At 47.3% G+C, this 10,831-nt stretch overlaps 1 protein-coding gene across 3 annotated transcripts; it reads left to right on the plus strand.

Annotated features, from left to right (window-relative positions):
- Positions 1-724: 724 nt before the first annotated feature.
- Positions 725-9,890, plus strand: PSMD4 (proteasome 26S subunit, non-ATPase 4). 3 transcript variants are annotated; one of them, XM_030327446.1, is made up of 11 exons: positions 956-1,007; positions 4,810-4,976; positions 5,676-5,816; positions 6,779-6,893; positions 7,299-7,385; positions 7,615-7,683; positions 7,854-8,069; positions 8,462-8,570; positions 8,735-8,866; positions 8,952-9,019; positions 9,597-9,890. In XM_030327446.1, the coding sequence occupies exons 3-11, from the start codon at positions 5,695-5,697 to the stop codon at positions 9,765-9,767; spliced, it is 1,089 nt and encodes a 362-aa protein (XP_030183306.1). In that variant the 5' UTR covers positions 956-1,007; positions 4,810-4,976; positions 5,676-5,694; the 3' UTR covers positions 9,768-9,890. The 3 variants fall into 3 exon arrangements, with proteins under 3 accessions (XP_030183307.1, XP_030183305.1, XP_030183306.1); XM_030327447.1 differs by lacking the exons at positions 956-1,007; positions 4,810-4,976 and adding an exon at positions 725-904; XM_030327445.1 differs by lacking the exon at positions 4,810-4,976 and having other exon boundaries at positions 911-1,007.
- Positions 9,891-10,831: the final 941 nt, after the last annotated feature.

The following is a 10,831-nucleotide window of genomic DNA, read 5'->3' on the forward strand; positions in this document are numbered from 1 at the left end:
ATTTGTCTTTCTCTGGCTGACTAATTTCACTTAGCATAATACCCTCCAGTTCCATCCACATAGTTGCAAATGGCAAGATTTCATTCCTTTTGATTGCCGAGTAATACTCCATTGTGTATATATACCACATCTTCTTTATCCATTCATCTATCGATGGACATTTGGGCTCTTTCCATACTTTGGCTATTGTTGATAGTGCTGCTATAAACATGGGGGTGCATGTGTCCCTTCGAAACAGCACACCTGTATCCTGTGGATAAATGCCTAGTAGTGCAATTGCTGGGTTGTAGGGTAGTTCTATTTTTAGTTTTTTGAGGAACCTCCATACTGTTTTCCAGAGTGGCTGCACCAGCTTGCATTCCCATGAATATTGTTCTTGATTAACAAACCAAAATGGTTTACTAGTTTGTCTCCCATTCTTTGGGAGATTAGTTAAAAGGATTGATTTGTCAAACCTTTTCTTGGCTCCTACCATGTGTGAGGCTCTGTACTGGGCTTAGGGACTGCAAAGATTAAGACACTTTTCCTGCCCTTAATTAAATGGGAGGAAGAGATACATATTCAATACAGGAGGCTAAGGGCTTGGTGGTTGGGTGCACAAAGCGCTATGGGGAACTGACGGAGCTGGAACGTCATTGGCCATCCCGCCACTTTCTAAAAAACGATGCTGGCAGACACATCCACAGTAATTTCAAAGGATCCTTCCCCGCTTCTCGTAGATCAGCCAGCAGAGAACTCAACCACAGAACCTGCAAGACACGGAAAGCAAAGAAGGGTTCTCTTGCGTGTTACCTACGTCCTACGTCCCTCATGCATTCCATTTTGGCTGCGCCTACGATTCCCAAAATGCAACGCGGAGGCTGGAGGCGAATGCCCCTCGCCGAGCGGGGCCTTATGATTGGTGGTGAGCATTGGACCAATCGGAGAAGTTGTTGTTTGTCAGTCTAGGAGAACCGGTCCGGGAGGGAGGAAGGTGGCAAGATGGTGTTGGAAAGCACTATGGTCTGGTGAGGAGCTGCCTCGGGGCCCCGTGATGGGGTGGGATGGGGTGGGGGACGCATGTCGCGCGGAGGCCGGGTGGGCTGGGATGGGGGTGGGGGTGGGGTACCAGTCGGCGAGATGCGGCCCAGGGCCAGGAAGGAAGGAGCTCCATCGACTTCCTGAGTCATCCTAGGGCCCGGGAGAGGTGGTTGGGTTCGGAGCACCCCCAGTATCCCTCAGCTGTCGGACTGTCATTGACCAGCCGATCCCTGCTGCCTTGCTCTAGTCTAGCGTCATCTTCTCTAGACTATCCCCAACTCTGCTGTCTGTAGCCAGAGTCCTGCTTCTCAGATTCATCATGTAGTTTGCCCTCCGCTTCTCAAAATAATGGGTATTAGGAAGGGAAATTGTAAATTCTTTCCCAGCCCCGGGTGCTCATCTCTGTCTCCATTACCTTTCCCTGTATCATCTCGAAAGGTATTATTTATAAATTGCTTTCTCTGTGTCAGGCGTGAATTTACGTTGTCTCACTTACACCTCACAACACTCCTAGGTAAATATCTGTCCATTTTACAGATGGAGATACCGAGTCTCAGCAATTTTAAATGACTAGCCTGAGCCAAGATTTAAACCCCAGGCTTTCTGACATTAAAGCCCTTATCTGGTGAGCTAGATCTCTTAATCAGTCTCAGACTTGGGCTGAGTATTTTATTATAAGTTGGAGTAGAAGATGAGGACACAAACTTTTGCGAGGTTTCAACAATTTCTTCGAAGTATGAGAGTAAAATATAATACAAAATAGTACACAAACACAAATCGCCAGTTGGATGGAAGAACCACCTGAGTTTTCTTTTGGTGGGCGGGGAATAGCATTGCCAGATAAAATATAGGATACACAGCTAAATTTGAATAGTTCATATAAACAATAGTTTTTAATATAAAAAATGTCCATAGGAATGTCCGAAATATTGCATGGGACACATTTATACTAAAAAGTTACTTAAAAATTTTTTTTGCTGGGGGGCGCCTGGGTGGCTCAGTCGGTTGAGCGTCTGACTTCGGCTCAAGTCATGATCTCGCGGTCTGTGATTTTGAGCCTGAGCCCCGTGTTGGGCTCTGTGCTGACTACTCAGAGCCTGGAGCCAGCTTTGGATTCTGCGTCTCCCTCTCTCTCTGCCCCTCCCCCACTCACGCTTTGTCTCTCTCTGTCTCAGAAATAAATAAACATTTTTAAAAATTAAAAATAAAATAATTTAAAAAAATTTTAACATTTTTTAGAGATGGGGTGGGGGAGGGGAAGAGAGAGAGGGAGACACAGAATCCCAAGCATGTCCCAGGCTCTGAGCTGTCAACACAGAGCCCAAAGTGGGGCTCGAACTCATGGACCGTGAGATCATGACCCGAGCCAAAGTCGGAAGCTTAACCGAGCCACCCAGGTGCCCCGGAAGTTATTTGTTAATTATGTATAGTTCAAATTTAACTGGGAGTGGAGTCCTATTTATTTATTTGCTAAATCTGGCAACTTCTGGGAGAGAGCATGTTAGAGTAGAAAAAGGACAGGATTTGGAATACGAAATCCTGTGGTTTTGGTACTTACCAGCTCTATGTTCTTGAGAATGTAGTAAATCTCTCACTGGGGAGAGTAGTGACCTCCACTTGCCTTATAGCACAGGTGGGTAAAATGTTTGTGACGGTGCTCTGTAAACTGTACAGCGCTGTACATCTGTTGGGTTCAGTGTACTTGAGGAGTCCTCAAGAGGGAATTTAAGAGGGGCCTTGAAGGGATTTTGACAAATGTTGAGGAAAGACAGACAGTTAGGGGGAAGGGCAGAAACCAAGCTGCTGAAGTGTAAATGCCCAAGGTGTGGTTAGGAATTAGGAAATAGGCTAGTGTGACTTGATTATAAGGTTGTTGGTGTGAGGTAGTTTCTTTCTTTCTTTTTTCAGAGGTAGATGGATGTCAGGCTCAGGAGGTCGACCTCTGTCTGGTACCTTCCACAGAGGACTTCTGAAAGAGTTCACGCCATGGGGAGGCCAAGCCGTATACAAAACGGCGTTTAAGAATATTGCATGGGATATGCCTGGGTGGCTCAGTCAGTTAAGTGTCCAACTTCGGCTCAGGTCATGATCTTGCGGTCTGTGAGTTTGAGCCCCATGTTGGGCTCTGTGTTAACAGCTCAGAGCCTGGAGCCTGCTTTGGAGTCTGTGTCTCCCTCTCTTTCTGCCCCTCCCCTGTTTGCACTCTGTCTCTCAAAATAATAAGTAAACATTAAAAAAAAAAAAAAAAAGAATATTGGCCTGGCTCATGATCTTGCAGTTTGTGGGTTTAAGCCCCGCATCGGGCTCTTTTCTGACAGCCCAGAGCCTGGAGCCTGCTTTAGATTCTGTGTCTCCCTCTGTCTCTGCCCCTCCCCTGTGCGTGCTCACACTCTCTCTCTCTCAAAAGTAAATAAACATTAAAAAAATATTGGCCTGGCTTGACGTATAGGAGGAAAGATTAGGTCCAGAGAGACATATTGGTGGCCAATTGTAGCAGTCCAGTCATAGAATAATGATGAGAGCCACTCCTCTTTTTCTGTAGAGCCTCATAGTCTGCTGTGCATGAAAATTCTTTGGAGGAGTTTATTAAAAATTGCAAGTATTTGACTCTGCTCTCCATGTGCTGAGTCAGACTCCCAGCCAGGGAAGTCCAGGGATCTGTATTCTTTTTTAAATGAAGACTTTATGGAATAAGTGGATAATATCATAAGTCCTTATTTAAAAAAATTTTTTTAATGTTTTTATTTTTGAGAGAGACAGAGCATGTGGGGGGAGGGGCAGAGAGAGAGGGAGACACAGAATCAGAAGCAGGCTCCAGGCTCTGAGCTGTCAGCACAGAGCCCGACATGGGGCTCGAACTCAGAAGCGGAGAGATCATGACCTGAGCTGAAGTTGGATGCTCAACCAGCTGAGCCACCCAGGTGCCCCTAAGCCCTTATTTTGAGTTGGGTTTTTGTTGGGAAAAATTACATACCTTTGAGCAAAAGTAGTCAAGAAATAGATACATTATTCGATTCATATAGAGGTCAAAACTAGAAAAACTAAACAGTGTGCATACACTTTTCTAGGGATGCATACGTAGGTGTTCAGACATCTGTGTTTCCCCCACCCCCAAGGCATCTGTGTTTTTAATCCCACCATACTACCATCACCCTCCCTGTGTTCTGATGCCTGTCAAAGTGGGAGCCCTGCTGCCGCATTCTCCACTGTCTGTTCTCCCTACTGCTCAAGTCCCCTTGCTTGCATGAGGCCTTTCTTCCAGCCCTTAGCCATCTGCTCTTGCCTTGTTGCCCAGAGTCCTTATACTTACTAGCTGTCCAGTTGGATGGTCCTCAATGCCTCCATTGTTTTTTATATTTGGACTCACTACTGTATTTGAAGCTAGAGAGACTGTTACTTCCCTGCTGGGAGAATAATCAGAAACAGTGTATCAGGGAAAAAAGAATATAATGCATGGTCAGTCGAGTCAGCCCTTGATCTCCTTTACATAGATGGAGTTTCCACTATGAAAACTAGTCTGTGTTTCATGCTTATTGTTAGGCCCTGTGCTAAGTACTTTCTATGAATTTCATCATCGTAGCAATCCTGTACAGGTAAAAATTCATTTTACAGATGAAGTAACTAGACCTTAGAGAAATTAAGTAACTTCCTCAGGATCATAGTATTAATAAGTAACAGATTGGGGATTTGAACCTGAACCTGAACACTGTTCTTTACTCCTATTTGTGTTTCTTAGGGTAGTTTCTTAATTACCTCTCTTCATCATGTTTGGTTTATATTTATTGCCAGAGGATACTAAAGAAAAAGATTGCCGCCCGGACCATATTTTGTTAGCCAGGGGAAATGAAGTGTCTCATCTAGGAGGCCACTCCTTCCTCCCTTCAGCACAGATGGAATCATTGACAGAGTTCTAGAGGATCTCGAGTCATCAGGAATTGATCCTGCTCAGGGCTTGTGTAACGGCTTCATTTACTTGCCTTCTTATGGTCTCTGGGAAGCTGGAGCTTATATTTCATATTATCTGGGTCCCTTAGATTGGGAAAAACTGCAAGGATAAAAGAAGTGAGACTCCAAATCCATGAAATCTCATTTTTGCAGTTTAGTCCAGCTGTCAAAGCTGTTGAACATTTAACCAAATGATTGCGTTGTGTTTTCCTGCACTCAGTGCTGCCAATCATGTATTATTTTATAAATATTTTCTACTTTTGGAATGCTCACATTTTAAAGGCAAATTTAGAATATACATCCATGACAGTGTTTAATAACACTTACATGACTCTTATGAGAAGGTGGTTGTGGTACATGAGTGGATCTCAATGTTTGGTGCTTATCAGAGTCACTTGTGGAGTGAAGATTTAAATTTTGTTTCCCCCTTCTCTCATTTTGAGTCTCTAAGTCTGGTGTAATGCTTGGAAGTCTGTGTGTGTGTGTGTGTGTGTGTGTGTGTGTGTGTGTGTGTGTATATATGTGTGTGTATATATATATGTGTATATATATGTGTATATATATATACATACACACACACACATATAAATGCACTGCTGTACATTACAATGTCCCTCAAAGGAAAAGTGTTGCAGGGAGGTAGGGGTCCCTAGAACTAGAGAGATCCTACAATATGTCTTCTTTCCCTTCCTTCTCTCCTAATCTGACAGCGTGGACAACAGTGAATATATGCGGAATGGGGACTTCTTACCCACCCGGCTGCAGGCCCAGCAGGACGCTGTCAACATAGTGTGTCACTCCAAGACCCGCAGCAACCCTGAGAACAACGTGGGCCTCATCACACTGGCCAAGTACATGGGGCAGAGGAGGAGGGGCTTGGTAGGTGGGTGGGTGGCTTCCCACATGTGACCCACTGTGGTATCCAGGTTGCCACCCTTTCGTAGGTTCTGTGAAGTTATGTTTGCCTATCCACCTTCTAGACTAGTTTCTTCACTATTTGGTGGAAATATAGATCATAACTTGAGTTTAATATTAATCTGAATTTAATACAATTATGAAACTAGATCTTCTGGGGTGAGAGTTCACAATATATTTTAAATTCAATGAAAAGTGATTTGGGATAAGGGTCCCCAGGGCATTTATCACATGTCCTCTTACCCTAGAAGTGGTCTAAGGACTGATAACCCTCGGATGAGTAGCCTCCCATCCCAGTATGCGTGTTGTCAGCTGGCCAGTGGGTCTAGAGATGGAGCAGGTGGGAGACATAGTCAACAGCATCGAGCTATGGTAGAGGGATTGTCATGTAACCCCCAGAAGGCAGCATAACAGGAATTCAAGGGAAATTGGGAGGAAGAGGGCAAGTTTGCAAAATCAACTACTTATTTCTTGCGCTCATATCTACTGAATACTATTTCCAGTTTTATGGAGATATGATTGACGTATAACATGGCATAAGTTTAAGGTATACAACATAATGATTTGATATATGTATATATTGTGAAAATGATCACCACGCTAAGTTTAGTTAACACCCATATCTCACAAATTTTTCTTTGCTTGTGATGAGAACTTCTAAGGTCTACTCTCTAAACACTGGGCGTTCGATTAAGAAAAGTAGAGATTACAGTTATTATAAAGGTCTTTAAAGAGAAGACAAGTCAGGTGCACCTGGCTGGCTCAGTCAGTAGAGCATGTGACTCTTGATCCACATTGGGCGTAGAACTTACTTAAAAAAAGAAAAGAAGAGTCAAATACAGTTTTTGAGGCACTTGTCCTGACCTGAAGTCACAGAAACCGTTTCCCTACATCCCAGTGACTGTGAAGTGCTGACCACACTCACCCCTGACACCGGCCGCATCCTTTCCAAGCTTCACACTGTCCAACCCAAGGGCAAGATCACCTTCTGCACTGGCATCCGCGTGGCCCACGTGAGTCCTACTGGATCCCTTTGATTGTTTCTCCGTGCTCTGAAGTTCTGCCCCCAACGTTGTTCATTTCTCCCCTGGAGTCTTGAGCCAGAACCAGAGCAGGGGAATAGAAAGGACTCAGAAATGAGTAGAAAAGATATGGTGGGAAGAATTCCAGGACCAGTGATGACGGTGAGGGAAAAGACCCCTGGAATTAAGACTCACCCCTCTTCCTTGTCCACACAGAGGCACAGCAAGGAGGAAGGTTGAAGGAGGGATTAGACCCTTCTGTGTCTAATGTGTGTGAGCAGGATGGTGGACTTGAGGAATGTAGAAACCGTAAGAACCATAAAAAATGCAGAGTGACAGGGAGTGAGCTAGGTGATGCCTCTGGCTGACTGTGAGAACTTCCTCTCTCTTTACAAGCTGGCTCTGAAGCACCGACAGGGCAAGAATCACAAGATGCGCATCATTGCCTTTGTGGGAAGTCCCGTGGAGGACAATGAGAAGGATGTGAGTCCAGGTGACAGCTGGGACATTTGGGAATGGGGTCTCTCAGGCCTTAAGGGAGCCTGGCAGAGTCATTGGGTTCATCACTTCGGGGAAAGGTGGATCTACAGAATTCAGTGTTTCTGTTGGGGGGCCTTGGGGAGGTTAACCAGTTTCCGTATGCTTTTGTGAGGTGTGTCGTTTCCCCTCATGGTATGGAACAGATTTCCTCATTTCTCTTCCCTCTTCCTAGCTGGTGAAGCTGGCTAAACGTCTCAAGAAGGAAAAAGTGAATGTTGACATTATCAACTTTGGGGAAGAGGTGAGTAAGGCCAGGTTGGGGGGCATGGACTTGACTTGGCTGTAGACAGAACAGTCCTTCCCCAGAGGAGTGCCTGCACTGTGAGAGAGTAGCTACAAACAAAAGCTGAAGTGGCAGAAGACGGGGAGTAGGGCGGGAAGGAGAGCCTGCTGTGTCCTTCCCTCCCTCAGGAAGTGAACACAGAAAAGCTGACGGCGTTTGTAAACACACTGAATGGCAAAGATGGTACCGGTTCTCATCTGGTGACAGTGCCCCCCGGGCCCAGCTTGGCCGATGCCCTCATCAGTTCTCCGATTCTGGCTGGTGAAGGTGGTGCCATGCTGGGACTTGGTGCCAGTGACTTTGAATTTGGAGTGGATCCCAGTGCTGATCCTGAGCTGGCCCTGGTGAGCAAACATTGACCTCACGTAGAGCCCAGGGGTCCTTCTTTGTCCTCCTTACTCACACACCCACACGCCACATAGCTAGCTTCTCTAGGGCTAGACAGTCCCGAGCACCCTTGCTCATTTTCCCATACTCCCTTCGGGTCCCTCTTCCCCTTAAATCTGTGTGATCTCCGGGGGCACCAGTGTCAGTGCTCTTGTTCACTTGTAATTAAAGCCCAGGCTTCTTCCAAGTCCTCCCTTTTCCCCTATATCATCTCTTACCTCCCAGCTTCTTCACCATGTACATAAACCAGAAGCTGCCCTTTGTGTTCCTTTCCCACCCCTCAGGGGACTCGCCCAGTGCCCGCGAGGAGGGCGGGCAGAATGACTGACCTTGCCCTGCCCTTTGCCAGGCCCTTCGTGTCTCTATGGAAGAGCAGCGGCAGCGGCAGGAGGAGGAGGCCCGGCGGGCAGCTGCAGCCTCTGCTGCTGAGGCCGGGATTGCTACAGCCGGGGCCGAAGGTGAGGGATAGGGCTGAAGGGTGCCCAGTGGCCCGGGATGGAGGTGCAGGAGAAGGAGTGGGGAGGCCCAGCAGCCCCGGGAGTATATGGGCTGGGGGAACGCTTTGGGGGTGGGTCTGTGTGGACCCTGGCACCGGTTCTACTCTACCACTCTCTTTTTCCAGACTCGGATGATGCCCTGCTGAAGATGACCATCAGCCAGCAGGAGTTTGGCCGCACCGGGCTCCCCGACCTGAGCAGTATGACCGAGGAAGAGCAGATTGCCTACGCCATGCAGATGTCCCTACAGGGTGCAGGTGAGTCAGGGCCCCGGGGCTCAGTGCTCAGGCGGAGAGGTTGGGTCCGGAAATGGAGCTCAACACACTGACCTCTTTTCTTCAGAGTTTGGCCAGGCAGAATCAGCTGACATTGATGCCAGTTCAGCCATGGACACATCTGAGCCTGCCAAGGTGAGGGCCAGCAGTGACTCCCCATCCCCATCATGCTTAAAGTCCCCTGGTGTTCATGTCCTCAAACCCTCCAGGCCTGAAACCACTCTTCGGGTTTCACAGCTGAGCTTTTTGAGGAGCACAGGGAAAGAAACAGAAGTATATACGTTTCTTGTTGGTAAACTTTGCTAAGGCAATAGGACACTCACAGTCAAGGTTGAGTAAGTGTCCTCATGTTCTGTAATTGTCCTTCCTTTTTGGTGGGAGCAGTCTGGACGGGTGTGTAGGATATTGTCTTCCCACCAGGGTGAAAGGCGGAAAAAAAGAATGGGTATCTGAGAGCAAGAAATCTGAACGTGATGGCATGTGATTTTATGCTGTATGCTCAGGAAGCTGAGTTCCAGTTTCTCTGGCCAGTACTAAATGTGTGAGTTTGTACCGCATATAGGCACTGGATATTTTCCTCAATTGTCCTTCCTACTCTTGGCCAGAGGTGTCCCCGCGCCCAGTCAGGTGGAGAGAGAGGCTCAGGCAGCCGTGTGCTCCCCAGATGGCCATGGCCCTGCCCCTGCCCCAAGCCCACCCTGCCCTTTTTCAGGAGGAGGAGGATTATGATGTGATGCAGGACCCCGAGTTCCTTCAGAGTGTCCTGGAGAACCTGCCAGGAGTGGATCCCAACAATGAAGCTATTCGAAATGCCATGGGGTCCCTCGCCTCCCAGGCCAACAAGGATGGCAAGAAAGACAAGAAGGAGGAGGACAAGAAATGAGACTGGGGGCAAGGGTGGCTGAGCCTGCTCAGGGGCCACACAGGGTGGGGCGGGGTGTAGGCTTAGATATGTTAACCTGTAACCACTGCCGCCTCAATAAAGCTTGGCAACTTTTGTTTCCTTTTGCCTCCAGTAGTAGTAGCTGTAAGTGTGAGAGAGGGGAGGAGTGCCTGGCACGAAGGGGAGTTTCCCCTACTGAGTCCTCAGTACCTGGTCTCTAATTAATTAATTAATTAATTAAAAATAAAACAGTATTGGCCTTTGGAGACTCGAGTCTGGAGCAGGGCCGGCCTGGAAATGTGTGTTTACACACTTCGGAAAGTGCCCAAAGAGGGCCACGAACGAGGCGCTGTGAGAATGGGAGAAAGGGCCAAACCCTCACAGTCTCTGGGAAGGCTCCTGGAGGTAACACCTGAGTCCTCCATGTTCATCAGCGCGAAATGTCCATCAGCCAACAGGGAAGAGACGGGGATGTTTCCAGTCAGCAGGAACCGTATGTGCTGATGACACAGAGGCACTTGGGAAGGACTGAGTAGCTCAGAGACTGGCTGGGTGAGTGGAGGAGATGGGAAAGTGGTCAGCAGTGAAAACACTGAAGACCAGGGATCCTTGAGACCTGACTTCGACAAGGTGAGGCCTGTGAAACCACAAGATAAACCTGTTCATCTTCTTGGAGCACCACATTTAGAGGACGGTTTTCTCATAGGGTGTGGAATAGAATGCAAAATTCACATAATCCCAAAGCAGCTTACTAAATGGGAGGATATTTGCAAATATATATCTGATAAGGGGTTACTATTCAAAATATATAAAGAACTACAGTTCGGGGCACCCGGGTGGTTCAGTCTGCTAAGCTCCTGACTTTGGTGTAGGTCATGATCTTGTGGTTCGTGAGTTCAAGCCCCACATCGGCTCTGCGCTGACAGTGTGGAGTCTACTTGGAATTCTTTGTCTCTCTCTCTCTCTCTCTCTCTCGCTCTCTCTCTCTCTCTGCCCTCCCCCCCCACTTGCATTCTCTCTCTCTCCCAAACTTTAAAAAATTAAATAAAAAGAACTTCTACAGC

This window comes from Lynx canadensis, chromosome C1 (assembly GCF_007474595.2).
Source record: "Lynx canadensis isolate LIC74 chromosome C1, mLynCan4.pri.v2, whole genome shotgun sequence".
NCBI lineage: Eukaryota > Metazoa > Chordata > Mammalia > Carnivora > Felidae > Lynx > Lynx canadensis.

What these genes read in the sequence shown, in the direction of transcription:
- PSMD4 (XM_030327445.1), top strand. Translation starts at nt 982, where the DNA reads ATGGTGTTGGAAAGCACTATGGTCTG. An exon ending in TTGGAAAGCACTATGGTCTG is followed by an intron (nt 1,008 to 5,675) that starts GTGAGGAGCTGC and finishes CTAATCTGACAG; the next exon opens with CGTGGACAACAGTGAATATA. An exon ending in ACACATCTGAGCCTGCCAAG is followed by an intron (nt 9,020 to 9,596) that starts GTGAGGGCCAGC and finishes GCCCTTTTTCAG; the next exon opens with GAGGAGGAGGATTATGATGT.